The 16,364-nt window shown below is 38.9% G+C and overlaps 1 protein-coding gene across 1 annotated transcript in view; it reads right to left on the bottom strand.

Annotated features, from left to right (window-relative positions):
* The window catches only part of Brinp1 (BMP/retinoic acid inducible neural specific 1), a 183,256-nt gene that overhangs the window by 24,163 nt on the left and 142,729 nt on the right, over positions 1-16,364 (bottom strand). The window contains exons 6-7 of the mRNA XM_034504056.2: positions 13,619-13,855; positions 7,711-7,933 (exon numbers count right to left, since the gene is read on the bottom strand). Coding sequence (XP_034359947.1) covers positions 7,711-7,933; positions 13,619-13,855 — 460 coding nt within the window. The remainder of the gene's footprint in view (positions 1-7,710; positions 7,934-13,618; positions 13,856-16,364) is intronic.

Raw genomic sequence — 16,364 nt, 5'->3', positions numbered from 1 at the left:
GACCCCTTTTTTAAGCCTCAATCATAGGACCTGTACCTATTAAACCTTAATTCTTGTCTACCACACCTCTAATCATGAAAATCTAACCATGATTTTCATGTTGCCACACTGAATCCCGTGTATCCCACCACAACACAGATCTCAGTTTGCACAGCACATTTCTTAAATAATGTGGGATTTTCCTTATCTGCACAAGAAGGGTTTTTTGTTTTTTTTGGTTTTCTTTGTTTTGTTTTTTGTTTTTGTTTATTTATTTTATGTATGTGAGTACACTGTCACTGTCTTCAGACATACCAGACATACCAGAATAGGGCATCAGATCCCATTACAGACGGCTGTGAGCCACTATGTGGTTGCTGGGAATTGAACTCAGGACCTCTAGAAGATCAGTCAGTGCTCTTAACCTCTGAGGCATCTCTCCTATCCCACAAGGACCTTTTCTATTCAACCAATTTAGGTAGCCAGCAAAATAATTTTACACCTTCTGTTCAGCAATGGTATAATCTAAGATATATTAATTATATCTCTTGGCTTGTCCGATCTTTTTGTCCATATAATGGTTCAACAGCACCTACTCTCTAGAGATAGGAGAATAACATGCAAGCTATGTCATGCCATTACTACCAGCACTCTATATTACTGAGTAATGATGGTCTTATAAGAAATTAATAGGTAAAACGTCAATGTTATTTTTATTGAGAATTTTGCTTATCAAGTTCATTGTTAGTCTTTCATGTGGGTAAAAACCCACACTAAAAACTAAAAACTCTTTTTTTTTTTTTTTTTGGTTTTTCGAGACAGGGTTTCTCTGTGTAGTCCTGGCTGTCCTGGAACTCACTCTATAGACCAGGCTGGCCTCGAACTCAGAAATACGCCTGCCTCTGCCTCCCAAGTGCTGGGATTAAAGGCATGCACCACCACGCCCGGCCAAAACTAAAAACTCTTATGGTGTATATAATATTAGCTTCATTTTACAAAACAAACAAACAAACAAACAAAAACAAAAATTCATGTTACAAACTCAAGGTTAGTACCTCATGCCAGAATCACTATCAGGCAATAAACTTGGTATTTGAATCTAACTAGTATGATTCAAAAATCTGAGCACATCATGGGTTCTATCATCTGCAACACTATTGCCTGCTCATTAAATAATTAGGAGTTCTTGTTGTGTATTACTGCTATCATTAATATTATTGTTGTCATTACTATTAATCTTATTTTCCCTATCTGGTATAGTTACATTGATCTCCATTTAGACTCAATGTCAGTGTTTTTTACACTATATAATTCCATGGTACTATGCAGGGGGCGGTGGGGTAATTAGCTCTCAACACAGTTGCAAATTCTCTGAACTTTAAAAAAATGAGCCAGAAAATAGGTGCATTGATGTAATGGTGATATCATTGTTATGGAGATAACTAATTACTTTCTTTTTGATTTGGGGGCTTACTCTATAAGAAGTACCTATGCCTAATACTGTAAGCTTGGTCTAAAATACACAATTTAGGAGCATGTAAGAGGATATTTTATCTCAATTGTCATATCATCAAATATTCCCTAAATATTTATGTTTATGCCTATAGACGAAGGGTATTGTCAGCCTGAAACAGAGACATATCTTGCAGGGATCCATGGTTGCACAAGGTACTAATAATAAAAAACTAGGGCTGAGGGTTCAGCCCTAAACAAGAAAGTTACATCACCACTATAAGCATCAAGGAACATTTTAGAAAGGGGGACAGAGAAAATGCAAAATTATAGAATTATAAATGGGGGGTAAAATACCATTTTCTAAACAAGACTAAAAAAAAAAAAAAAAAACATGACAACCATGAATCACAAGAGTTGTGCATACTGTAGAGTCCACAGAAATTACATTTTTCTAAGAGTCAGCCATGAATGGGCAAGGAACTCTTGCAGCCCTATCATTTATGTCTGGTCTGTTGGCAACCATCAGATTTGGGGAGACGGAGAAACATGGTTTCTAGCTATAAATGTACTAGTGAACCCTAGACTCTATTGGTTAATTCCAAACTCAGGATCACACAGAGGATTCCACTTATTCCATAGGAAACTACATTAAGCCAAAGCTAGTGAATAGGTAGAGGGGTGAAAGTAAATAGATAAAGGAAGATCGACATCCAACGGAAGTAGAAATAATGTGCACGTACAAAATTGTGTAAAAACAAAATTTTTTTAATAAAAAAAGTAAAAAACACTCTTGGCTTAGACAAATTTTCAGATTAGGCATGCTTGTTCTTTTCAAGGCTATAGAAATGCCGAAAATGAGTAAGACCCATCTCTCTTCAAGATGCAGTGCTTAGTGAAAAGGAAGAAATGCAACCTTACAAATTCCAGACTATGACTGCTGGGCACCACTGAACCAAATGTTTACGTGGTTCCCGTCATGTTTGAGGTCTTCTTTAAAGTTGTGGGTATGCTGTTGTGGATTTTTCATACACTACCTGTGAAATGGCCCTATTACCAGATCCTATTACAGAAATAGGGAATGTCAAATGTAAAAGGGACCGGCCGGGAAGTTTTCTGTGACTTATCTCACATTCAAAAGATCCTCATGATATTCAGTGCTATATTATAAAATGGAAGTGATACTTTCTAGCTGTCAAAGGTAAGCTTGAAGAAATCTTAGGATTTCATTTGTTTTCAGGATGTCCTCTTTTCGTAGCCCAGCTGCCATGCTGTAAAAAGACCAAATGACATGCAGAGGACATGGGTAAGCATTCTATTTGACAGCACCAGCTGAGCATCCAGCTGACAACCAGCATCAACTCCCAACTCTGGGAGGGAGATACTTTGGAAGTCCACTGAGGAAAGTCACCCAAGGACACTGGCATCAGCCTATTTGAGAGTCTTCCAAGTGTACCAATTCAACCTGTGCAATCATGAGAGGGCACATGTACAATCATGAGAGGGCACAGTTCATGGTTTTGAGAGTTTCAGGGTAAGTTTTTTTTTTTTTTTTCACAAATAGATAACCAAGATAGGTCTTCTGCCTAATAGTCTGATAATAAACTTTTATCAAGTAAAGTTCTAAACATCCAGAATTGACCTCTCATTTAAAGGTAAATGACTCATTTGAAATACCAGTAATGGCTGGTAATTATTTGACACATCCCTAATCTTCCTTTGCCTCAGTGGCTTTTTCTATAAAATGAGAATAGTAACAGTACCTGTTTCATGAAACAATGGAGTGATAAAACAATGAATTCAGGCAAGAACACAGAATACCAGGCATACAGAACATACATGACAAATGCCCTGCCACTTTTTATAAGAGTCAAATATTTCACTAGGTCTTTAAATTTTAAAACATCCTCATCTTTATACTTACCTTGAAGGCAATTATCATTATCCAGTGTTACAAATGATATGCAGGTACTCACATAAAGCTTGATATCAGGCTGGGAAGTGAAAGAAAGACCTGACTCTTACCTGTATACAGTAGATGACCTTTTCTCTCCCCCTCTCCCATCCTGCCTCAATGCCACCCTTCTACAAGACAAGTAATGGCAGTGTCACCTGTTGCAATAACAGCACCTGCTCGGAGCACTCAGCTCCTATGGAGTTCAACAAGCAGACAAATTGAAGCTGAGCAATGAGTTCATTTGCAAACATAAACTTGCTCAGCTAGAGGTGGATCAAGGTTCTCACTGCTATCACCTCTGTCTGACACGGCTCTTTGGCAAAGAGGTGCCCTGCTAGTCTGAGAAATGCTCATTAAAGCCTCTGATTCAGATGTCAGGAAGCAGCCCACAGCCAGGCTGAGGAAGTTCAGCTCCCTGGGGAAGGCTTCAGAGCCTCATTTTGTATGCTCCCACCCTCAGCAGTATCGCATTCATTCCTCTGTATATGAACATTGCTTAGTGACTTGCCAACTGCAGATTTCAGACACTCTCCTAGAGAGAGTGCAAGGAATGTTAGGATGAAGGTACATTTTCTCTTTTTCAAGAGGGCAAGCCAACACCCATAGCTCTGGGTTAAAACTGGGTTTACTGGGATTTAAAGATCCCAGTAGCAGTATGGTATTTCCAGCTCTCCACACCTGGAAAGTTCCACATGGAGAAGGAAAGGATTAGGCACAGTGGTGACCACCTGAGTTTGGAATTAGGAAGTCACTTATCCAAGATGAAACAGCCTCACTAATACGAAGGCATAGTGAAATTCATCATTCAAGTTTAGGTTCCGGGACTGTCTGGTTCCCACAATCTACCAATCTTGGCCCTTCCTCTATCTGTCTCACACACAGCTGAGACTTTTCTGTCTCTTCCGTAGACCCAGTGTGCCAGTGATGGTTTATGCCCTGGAGATTTCTTCTCCAATTTAATGTGATTCCCCAGGGACTTTATTGGAATTTCTGGAGTGACAACAAGAAATGTTATAGATGCATGTGTAGTATTGTAATGGCTAAATATTGCTCCTTCTGCCCAGCTTTACTTCGGTTCCGACAGTCTTGGAACTCATAGTTTCTTCATCTAAAGATGTGCCAGACATCTTTTAAAGCAGTGGTTTCAACCTGTGGCTCATGACCCCATTTGGGGATCACATATCAAATATCTTGCATTTTAGATATTTACATTATGACTCATAACAGTAGCCGGATTATAGTTATGAAGTAGCAACAAATTAAATTTTATGAGTGGGGTCACCACAACATGAGGAACTATGCTAAAAGGTTTCAGCACTAGAAAGGTTGAAAACCACTGCTTTTCAGTGTTATGGGTTGGGTTATCTAACTTCCCCTGCAAATGCAAATGCTGAAGACCATATCTCCCAGTACAGCTAAACATAACTGTATTCAGACACCATTGTTAGATGGACATGAGCTCATTAGTGATGAATGCGAATAAAGTATGACTGGTTTTAAAGCAGAGAAGATGAAGCCACAGAAATACTTGGGTGAAAGAAATCCAGGACACAGGACACAGAAGACAAGCCATAGAGTCCTCAGAAGAAACCACCTTACCAAAGCCTGCGTTAAACTTCAAGCTACTAGAATTGTGACCAAATAAATGTCTGTTGTTTAAGTTGCCTAGTCTGTAGGACTTAGCTGAAATAAGCTTTACAAAATATCCACCTGAGGTAAATTTTATTTTCTGATTCACATAGGAACCTTTCCTCACTCCTGCTCTGAGAACCATCTTTCATAGCAGTGTGGACTCTATACTCACTTACTTATGAGCCAGAAACAGTGCCTTAGGCTGGTCACCTGCCACAGGACTGATAAATCTAGTGGTTCTACTTCAGAGACTCCCTTATGGTGGCAGCTTGGGCATCTGCCGCGTGCAACAGGGAAGTCAATTTGTGAACAGACCCCTTTCCAAGTCTGTGGTTCAGCAGTACAGCAACACGTCAGCAACTGACAGAATAAAAATCGATTTCACTCTCAAAACCGTTATTACAAATGAGAGAGAACACAGTTGACATGGAATTGGAAGGTCTGAAGCAAGCAAAGATGAACAGCACTAGTGTGTAAAGATACAAGTCACAGTACAGGAAAGGGAGAGAAGGTGTATTAAGAAACATGGTTTTATGTAAGTGAGAACTTGGAAAAAGGAACACTGTATATAATCAGGTAAGACGTCACAGAGGAAACATCATTAGCTATTGGTGTAGAAATATAAGAGGAGAAAGTTTCAAATTCGGATACATAGCCTAAACTATCTAAAGAAATAAAATGATTTTTAATTCTTGTCTTGTGTGCTAGCACATCAGACATTTCAGAGGACATGTTTGGATTTATATATTTAAATGTCATTTTGACTTTTGCGTTACAACAAATTGGCTAAGTCATTCTCCATGATGTTTGGAGTCAGATAATTCTTTAACAGAATGTCCCGCATAATATCATTCCATGTGACAATTAAAAATGTCCTTGTACATACATACATATTCTTTGGGAACAAAGTCAACCTCATTTGAAAACCTCTGATTAATGGTAGCAGGTTTGAACTAGTGACTTCACTTCTCTGAAATTCAGTTTTCTGGAATTCACAAAAGGAAAATGAATACACACACACACACACACACACACACACACACACACACTATGCCCAAGACAGATCATGCTTTGTAAATTTGACATGATTTTTCAAAACGTACTTGTGTGTGTATACATATGTGCATTTTATATGAAGGTGTGCATAACTGTGTATACATTCAAAGGCTAAAAAGAGTACCCTCTTCTCTCATTTTTTATATATATCTTTCAGGCAGATCTTCTCCCTAATCATGAGGCTTGTGTTTTCTCAGCTATGATAATGTCCACCAAGTTGCAGCATTCCTGCCTATTCTCTGATTTGAGTTAAAGTTATATGTGTCTTCTAGAAGCTTAGCTTGCTCAGTGGGTACACAATGAGAGTACCTCATGATTGGTCAAAAAGTACTCTTAATCACTAAGCTATCTTACTAGCCCCAAACCTGTCTCGTTCGAAAAAAAAAAATTGTATTTTTTTTCTGTGAATGAAATAAAAGGCAAGATCCTACCCTCAATACAAAATGAATGATAACCACCGAACTGTTCTGACTCAATCAGGATAACAAGTGTGATTCTGGTTTCCCACCTGTACTTACCCCATCCTGCTCCCAAACTGCATTATTGCTGTCTTGTGACAGCTTCATAGAAACCCTGGATATAATGCTATAAAAACTTCTCAGCTGCAGATAGATCATAAATTGCCTGGAAGAATAGAGTTTGCCCAACCGAGATTGAATACTGGCTTCTTCCTTGAAAAGGTAGACCTTGTCTATTCATTCCTGTATTTCCCACTGGAAATCAGGGAAAATGGTACAAGGCAGGATGAGGCTAGAACCAGGCTAGGCAAAGGAAGCAACTGGGAACTTACATGGGTACTTTATCTTTAGAAAGGGTCATACACAGAGGGGACTGTCCTGTATAATCTTTTTTTTTAAACTTTCACTAGTTGGTGCTCCATTTGTTTCACTTCACTGTAGGCTTTGGTCAAAGGTCCTCAACTACCCCAATTGAAGGATTAATTAGTTAGCCCAGTTCCCTTACCATTAAGAAGAGATAAATTCTTCCTAACCAAGTACCTTTAAAACAGTACAGATACTGCATTTTTAAGTACCAGCCATATAGTTGCTGATACAAGTGTTAGAGGTCATTGTCAGTAAGTTAGATCAGAAATGGCACAAACCATGCAAAGGTGACCTTCATGGCTCAATTTTCTTTGTCATTATTAGGAAACTGATATCAGGACTTTCCACACAGATGCCCAAATCAGCAGCTGTGCAAATCTTTTAAATTAAGTGAAGTTAGCATTTTTATATTACCCATGCACATCTTCCTCTGTACTTTAAGTCATCTCCAGGGTGCTTGTAATCCTCCACTTAATATACTTGTATCGTATGGTTTAGAAAAAATGACTAGGAAAAAAATCTAAGCATGTGCAATAGAAACACAAATTTTGTTTTGATCACTTCAATCTAAAGTTAGTTAAACTGTAGATGGAGAACACATAGATAGAGAACAATGGTATACTTAGAAAGCATATAGAATTTTAAAGTTGCAAGAACCAAACGCAGTCAAGATTATGGACTGCCTTGCTTAAAGAGTCCTAAATATGCTACGTGAAGCATACGTCCCTCTGTTTTTAGGAGACTCTGCTAGCTGACACGGAGCAATGGGGTTATAGGACATTGTAGAAGGGGAATAGTAAGGGTACTTACCTCTCCCTGGGTAGCTGGTGGTTAGGATTGTGGCGGCAGCGCACACTGAGGCCAAAGAGCTTGCGGGCGGTTCGCTGGATTTTCTGCCTCTGAGCCTCAGTCGCACTCTGCAGAAGTTTGTAACGGCTCTGCAGGTCCCAGTCATTGCCCCAGTGCTGGTGGATGCTGCCAATGGTCAGGAAGTGGTTGCTTGGGAGACGCTTCATAAATGACTTAAACTCATCTGACAAGAGATAAAAATCAGGAGAGAAGGGGTAAGCATGACAGCCACCATCTGAAGTCCTGTTTTAAGATTTAGTTTTCACTTTTTCCTATTTAGTATTTTCTGCTATTTTCATAACAGCTTGAAAATGGAAACAACATAAATGTCCTTCAGTCAACAAAGGAGATAACAAAAAAATGTGGTACATATACACCGTAGAATACTATTCTGCTATAAAGAAAAATGAAATCATAATATTTGCCGGTAAATGAATATATCGAGAAAATAAAATCATGTTGAGTGAAGTTACCCAGACCCTGAAAGACAAATGTTACATGTTTTATCTCCCCAGAGGCTCTTAGCTCTAAATCTTCACATATAAGTGTACTCCTTATTCATCCTTAAGGTCTGCTTCAGGAGAAGATCATTATAGACTACCACAATTAATTAGAATACAGAATTCTGGAGTCCAGTCCTATGGGATATACGTACACAACCACTCCTCCATAAAAAGCTACAGGAACATTGAGGAAGAGTTGCCATAAAGATCCTTAGAGCCAGAATATCAGAAAGTTTGTTTTGAGAGTGTGCATCCTAGAAATGGTGGAAGCCACACCCATAGAGTCTAACCAATATGACTGCTTATCATGGGCTGAGCATGGACACCACTAGATGTAGAAAAGTGGACCTGAGAACTCTCACAAGGCCTCAACCATACACAGAGAACTACAGGCAACTTAGGAGTGCTAAGAGGTGGAGAAACAGGCCTTCTCCAGGAAAGAACACAGCAGCTGTTTTTTGGTCAGTCCTGTAGTCATTTCTGATGTTTAGCTCCATCTGCCAATGAAGGACCCTGTAGTTTGAAAAAGGCCAGTAAAACACTGCACAGTCTGCTGTGCTGTTAACACTGTACGTGTATTGAAGGGAACCTGTAGGAGGAACCTATATTTAAGATAAAGTTCTACAAACTTCCAGCATGGGAACGTTAGATTACAATACACACCCTTTTCATTCACACTTAAAAGTGCCTTTTGAATCAAATTACTATTCTTAATTTTTTAAAAAAAAAAAATTGAAAAGCATTTTAGCCAATCTACATAGAAAATCAATCTATTATTGACTTTGGTAGAATTGTAACTGTAAATAAATGTGAAGAGAACAGTGTTAATAAATACTAGTCAGATATTGTTGCCTGCTAAGTGAACAAATCCATGTGGCTTCTTTCTCATTGGAGTACAGGACTCTAGTAGATCTAGAGTGGTGTTCAAACCATATCAGCACCCAACTAATCGAGAATCTTTATCTTTGAGGTAAACTGTAGGATTGAAGGAGAACTGGAAGAAGTGAAACTCTACACTCATGATCCAACTGTCGTTTGGAGTTCTAGGTGTCAACCATATAACATCTTCTCCAGTGATGGGAAAGTACAATTTAAGAGATGGTAAGACGTCCCATGGTAAATGCTTCAGCCCTAGTTTCCAATATTTGAACTTATGAGCAACATCTCAGGCAACAGCTTGACATAACCTTAGAAATAACCTAGCTCAGCTTTCTTGATCTACATATAAGGGAAACAAAAGCCCAGAACTACAAAGTGATATTTTGGAAGACAACAGGCACAGAGCCTCAAGAGCCAAGAGCAAAACCTGCTCTTATCTACTCTGCCACTTTCTCAGCCACATCATCCTTCCCCAGTCTTTTTCAACTGCTGTGGAAAATGAAACAAAATATCAAACATTTTGCAGGTAAAAGGCTTTAGGCAAATGGATGGAACTAGAAAATACCATTCTAAGTGAGGTACCTCAGACCTAGAAAGACTATGAACTCATAGTGAACATTAGCCATAAAGTTCAGTTTGACCATGTTACCATCCACAAAGGCAAAGAAGCTATATGACAAGGAGGGCCCAAGGAAGGCTACTTAAATATCACTCAGAAGGGAAAATGAAAGAGAAATCTGAAGTAGATGGAGGGAGGGAACTGTGTGTGGGTGGGTTGGAAGGGGAATAGTGTGGAGACCAGGTGTGGGGAAGTGGGTTGGGCTGTTAGAGACAGCAGAAATCAGTTGCGGCACAGCCCTGGGAGGAGGAGACACCTGGGAGTCTTTTGAGGTGACCATAACTGAGACCTTTAGTAGTGGGCAAATGGAGCCTGAGTTGGTCACCTCCTGTAGGTAGGGCTTCCAGTGGAGGAAAGGGAACACAAACTCACCCACAAGATCTTCAACCCAATTTTGTCCAGCCTACCAGAAGTGCAGGGAACAGATGGAACAGATTGAGGAAATGGACAACCAATGACTGGCAAACTTGCGACCCATTGCATGGGAGAAAATCAACTATTAATAATAGTTACTGATACTATTAATAATAGTTGGCAATGCTTGCAGAGAGGTACCTAGTAAAACTGTGTTCTGAGAGACTTCTTCTAGCAATTGATGGAACAGGCTCAGAGACCCACAGCTCAAAAAGTCTGAGCTTGAGGAGTCTTGTGGAAGAATGAGGGAGCTAGAGGGGTCAAGAACACCACAAGAAGACTTCAGATAACCTGGGACCAAGGGGGCTCACAGAGACTGAATCATCAGCCAAATGGCTCATGCATGGCCCAGTCCCCTAGGCCCTCTATATGTTTGTAGCAAATGTGTAGCTTGGTCTTTATGTGGGTCTCCTAGTAATTGGAGCATGGGCTGTCTCTGATTCTTTTGTGGGCCTATGGATCCCTTTCTCATAGATGGATTGCCTCATCTAGTCTCAGTGCAAGAAGATGCACTTAGTCCTGCTGTGACATGATGTATCAGGGTGAGTAGGTAGCAATTGGTGTCATCTCCTTCTTTGAGGAGAAGTGGAAAGGGGAACAGTGTGGGTGTATAAGGGTAGGATGGTGAGGAGAGGAGAGCGGGGTCTTGGATCAAGCTGTAAAGTAAATAAAAAAACAAACAAAAAACCAAAAACAAAACCAAATACATTAGTTAGAGCTGAAGAATTTTATTTCATGCTATTAAAAATCTAAGGAAACTTCAGGTCTATGCATACATTTATTTTATTTACACAGGGACTACTTGCATAGCTCTCTCAACAGTTACATAACCTAATCGTAAGCACCTGGAACTCATCAACTACCTTTACAGCAAACCTAAAAGTTATATTATCTGTAGTATCTCCCTACAGAGGTTGGGAACAAAGGAGGTAGCTAACTTGCATAAGGTCAATGGCCAGTAGGTGGTACAATTGAAACTGCAGCCTTGATCCAGAATACCTACTCTCACTTAAGTTATTGTACTTCTTCTCAATACACCGACAGAAACCTTGACTCTTGGCATACTGAGAGGGGAAAAATGTTCTAAAAACAAATGTTTTCAGTCAGGCATTTAGAAACTTTGTGATAATAGTCAAATTTAAAAAAAAAAAATCAAATACCATATTGACAACTGAAGAATATGGGGCCCTCATTGATACATCTGTCAAATTGGTATGAAAGTATCTAATCCAAATTTAGAAATCATGAACCCATCAAAAAAAAATCCCTTTTTTGGATTCTTTCATAATACTTTTACTCCCAGGCCTAAGACATTAAGGCTGAGAACTTGAACAAACAGAATGTGAAGGTAGAAGTTCATGACATAGGTACTTGTTTCAATAAGCAGATATATGTTAAATTGAGAAATTGTTTTAGAGGGATTTGTGCAGCAGATCCATGTATATACACCTTATAAGGAAAAAGAGCAAAGCAAATCATTTAGCATTTCCTTATTCTGCAGCATCTCACATTCTGTCCTCTTACTCACCCACTCATAGTAGCTTCTTTTTGAAACTACAGTTCCTTATTACTGGTGCAGACAGCCTGCATGTCCCTTGGAATTTTAGTAATTAGTAGCAGTTCTTTGTAAAAGGAGTCTGTCAAATCTATTGTGTTTGTTTGAGGCCAAGCATCACCATAATACCATTATATCATGATTGCTCTGCATTACAGATCCAAGAATTCGAAAGAGACTAATGGATACAGCTTCATAAGACATTCACAGTAGCTCCATCCAAGCTGCATGACCCTGGAGGAGTAGAATATCTGATGGATCCTATATGTTGTCAAGCTGGGGCTTCAAGTTCAGGGTAACCAGCCATTTCAAATTAGCTCTTATGGAACTCTGCTTTTGCTTGTAATACACTGTGGCTCTGAGATAAGATTTTGTTTGGTCAAAGGATTTCATGGCAAAAGACTTAAATGCCTTCAGATAGATATTCAAAATATAACCATGACATCACCTTTATCAGAGGAGGGGTGCATACCTACAGAGTTCAGTAGAATTAATAAATTGAAAAGACTGCTGTGAGAACTGGGTTTGGAATTAGGGACTCCATTACCAGTGCTGTCCTTTACAAAGAGCCTAACATCAGAAAAGAGTCTGAATCTTGGTGTCCTTACTCCCTCCTGCAAAGACACATCCTACTTGGTTTCATTCAGTTTTAACAAACAGGAGAATATATAAAATTGTTTTGCAAACTGTAATGTTCTATTGATGAGCTTATTCACTTAACAGATTTTAAAATACATATGATAAGTGCACTATGTGTTGGTGAGGCTTCTTGGAATTCTTAAGGACTCTTAAACTTATTTTGTCTAAAGCCTGAAGTTTTGATTTCAGACTTTTCTTGAGTGTTCTAGCCAAAGGATACTAGGATACTAACAATCAAAAACTTATCTAATATACATCTTCAAGCCATGCTCCTGGACATCATCTCCGTTTTTCTATTAAACTCTCTGAGACAACCAGTATCTTGCTCTATCAATTCCCCATCCAAATATGCAAGTCATCCTGTATGTTTCTACATCTACTCCCTGATCTACACTGGGTTTATCACTCCTAGGAAACTGAGTGTCTGAGTCACTGGACAATGAGACTTTCACTTGTGTTTCACATGGCCACCATTTTTTCATTTTGTTGGTCACACAGCCTGCACGTCTGCATCATTGTGCCGGGTGCTCCTCACCCTTACTCCTAGACACTTGGAACTTGATAATCATTTGCATCCTTTACATGGTTACATAATTAATTTCTCACAGAATTCAAAACTTCATGAAGGCAAAGGCCCAACTTTAGACCTTACCACTCTCTTGACCTTTGATAACTGACTTTTCTCCCCTGTAACACATTATTCTGGAGCAGGAAATGTAGAAAATAGCTAAATTACCAGAAAAGTAAATTTGAGTTTTGATAGTTATTGTGATATTCACATATCTACATAATTTTATTTCACTGTACACATATAATACACACACACATATATATATGTACATATGCATGTGCTTATATATCATATATAGACACACACATACACACTCTTATATATACTTATGTATGTTTATTGATTAATTCATACTTATATATACTTTATATACACATTCACACATAAACAGAGACTCAGGAATAAATTTAATACCCTCTGACTCTGCATAGATGTCTTCTCAGTCCTACATTGTCATGAGTCCAACAGAGATGATACATCATATAAGCACATTGTCTTATGACAGCCACTGTTTCATCCTATGGAGACTGAATGTGTGACTGCCTTGTGTTGGCTACTACACCTGACCCTGAACCACTGAATGTGGACAAGTGCCCTTATTCTGTTCTCCTCAAACCAGTCTTAACTGAAGTTAGATGATACCATTTTCTAGGTTTGACCAGAGGCATTCACGGTAGTAGTCTGTGTACCTGAATTCTCCAGGTCCTTATAAGCTTCAGTCCAGGCCTTGGCCATGTTAGCCAGTGTAAACTCCATGATCTGGATGTCGGTGATGGGGCAGTTGCACTGTGGAAACTCCTCAGCACACTGGCAGCGGCACTGGCTGTTCTGACACACATACTCTCCCTCGCCGTTGCACATGATGTAACTCAAGGCCGACTGAACAAACTTCTCTTGCAGATACTGCGGGAAGATTATCTGAAGACCTGGTTAGAAATAGCAAAAAGGGAAAAATCAGAAATGATAAAAAGGTGTTTTATTAACAGCCTCCCAAGGTGACAAGAATCTGGTGCTGTAAAGTTTCTCCCTGTGCATTAAAATAAAAATATTTCAGACCATTCTTAGGTATGGATATGCAACAACTAGTGGGGCCTTCAGTTGTATCACTTATAATTCACTGCCATGACCTTGGCTCTCTTGGAAATGCAGACATTGCTCTGTTATATTAGTGATGAGCCTGGAGATGCTCTAATGTTTATATATTTTCTTCTATTTGGGGAGAAAATCCTTGTTGAATGCATAACATCATTGTTTGTCTTTCTTATATCCTTCATTTATTTTCTTTTCCTTTCTTGAAATATTTATGGGCCCTAGTTATGTCCTGAGCTATCCACTACTTCTAGAGAGTTTTTTAAATTTTATTTCATTTTTTAAAAAAATAGGATCTCTCTAGGCCACCCTAGCTGTCCTGAAACTCAATATGTATATCACATGGGCCTCCAATTCAAACTCAAACTCACAAAAATCTGCATGCCTCTGTTTCCCAATTTCTAGGTTAAATGGTATTTGCCACCATGTTCAATGAGAGTTTCTTTTTATAAAGCATATTTGCAATATTGTCAACAGAGATATATGTGGGCACCTGTCTTTCTAACATGGTTTACAGGTCTAAAGCAGAAAGAGACACAGGAAAAAAATCAGGCAGCAGTGATCCTGGAACTATGTACCTTGGGTTGGAAAGTCAGCTTTCCAAGGAGAAAGAATCTGGGCTTGTTGGAAGGTACATAAGAGATAACCACAGTTAAAGAACAACAGAATGGGTAAAGGTAGGGTAAGTTTATCTGGGAAATTCAACTCCATGAAACAAACACCAATAGAGATGGCTATGGTATAGTAGAAAAACTGACTGAGGAAGCTGCAGAGGCCAGAAGTCAGGAAGAAATTTATTACACACCATAGTTCATGTGTTTACCATGTGGATCACTGAATATACATTAGTAGATTTTCAAGAGCGACAGTGATATAATTAAAAGGCAATGTTGAGTAAAGGCATATACTATCAAACTAAAACATTTGTGAAAAAGATCATCACAGATACTAATTTTCTCCCGTTTGCTCTAAAACTAAAGGCACAAAGGAGCACTAAGAAAAAGAGACTTTCCCTTGGGTATAGGATGAGAACCCTTGACTACATCTTCTGATCTTCTTCTATATTTGAATAATCAGAGTCTTAATCCTTAGAGTGGAGGATTGAGTGGGGTTTATCTAGGCCAAACCTGCAAGCTGGTACCTAGAAATATGAGCCAAGTGCATGCTTGAGCCTATGGTAGACAGACAGAAAGACAAGTTTGGACAAACAAGTCATGTCCAGAAAAGTCCCCTTCACTTTTCAGAGGCTGCTAATTAGCTTTAGACTTCAGCATTCAAGGGAGTTATGGTTTTACCTCTCACTTTGTAAAAGGGGGTTGTATTTTTATTTAGATTATTACTCATTTCTCATTTGGGCTTCTGGAGTACTCTTCAATCCTGCTCACTCTAGATTTGCTGAACACATGGGTCCTTGCTTTTGATCTCCTTTTTGTTTATATTTTTCAGTTTTGTTTACAGACTTCTTTTTCTTCTTTCAGATTACATACAATGTATATGACTATTACAGTTGTATATACAATGAATTTCTATTCTGTTTCCATCTGGTTCTCATATGGAAACTATATAGTCCTCATGAAGAGATGGGCATTACTACCACTGAGGTCCATACCAAAATCATCCCCAGAAACATATTCACCCTCTCTCTAAAACTCCATTTTCTCTTATGTTCAAATGGAGATACTAGAAGTAGCTATATTATATCTAGAGGAACAAATCAAAGATATCTATAATCTGTGTGGAGAAGTTGCTGGCACAGACAGATAGACACACAAGCATACATTCACACACACACAAATACACACACACACTGGATTATCAATTCTTGTTTTTAAGGTGCTTACTTACTTAATTTACTTATTTTGTATGTACATGTATATGCAGTGAACTGATGACACAACATGAGTGTGGAAGCTGGAGAACAACTTGCTGTAGTTGATTCTCTCTTCCTATCCTGTAGGTCACAGGGATTGAGGTCTGATATCAAGCACCTTTACCCACTGAATCAGTTCCTATTTTTGATGTGAAGAAACTTCTGATGAGGAAGATGATAGTGATGCTGATGTTCCTTCTCTAATGAAATACCTAAAGCTTCAATACAGTCTTCAGCATAAAAAAGGAAGAATAACTTCAGGTACACTCCAAAGAGAATCTTTAAACATCTGCAGAGCTCACTTAAGGAGATGGGTTTAGGCTCTCTGCCTGCTGGAGCAGAGGAGAAATTTTTTTTTAGTATGGTGTACCCAAAATTACTTAGAAGGCATACTGAGAATGCTGTGATGCTGGACAAGGGTCTGCTGTGACATTGGATACACTCCTTATCACTGAGCAAGATGTCCCCATGAGATT

Source organism: Arvicanthis niloticus, chromosome 5 (assembly GCF_011762505.2).
Source record: "Arvicanthis niloticus isolate mArvNil1 chromosome 5, mArvNil1.pat.X, whole genome shotgun sequence".
In the NCBI taxonomy this organism is placed as follows: Eukaryota; Metazoa; Chordata; class Mammalia; order Rodentia; family Muridae; genus Arvicanthis; species Arvicanthis niloticus.
Note: the sequence above shows the minus strand (reverse complement) of the source record. Positions and strands in the feature narration are given on the sequence as shown.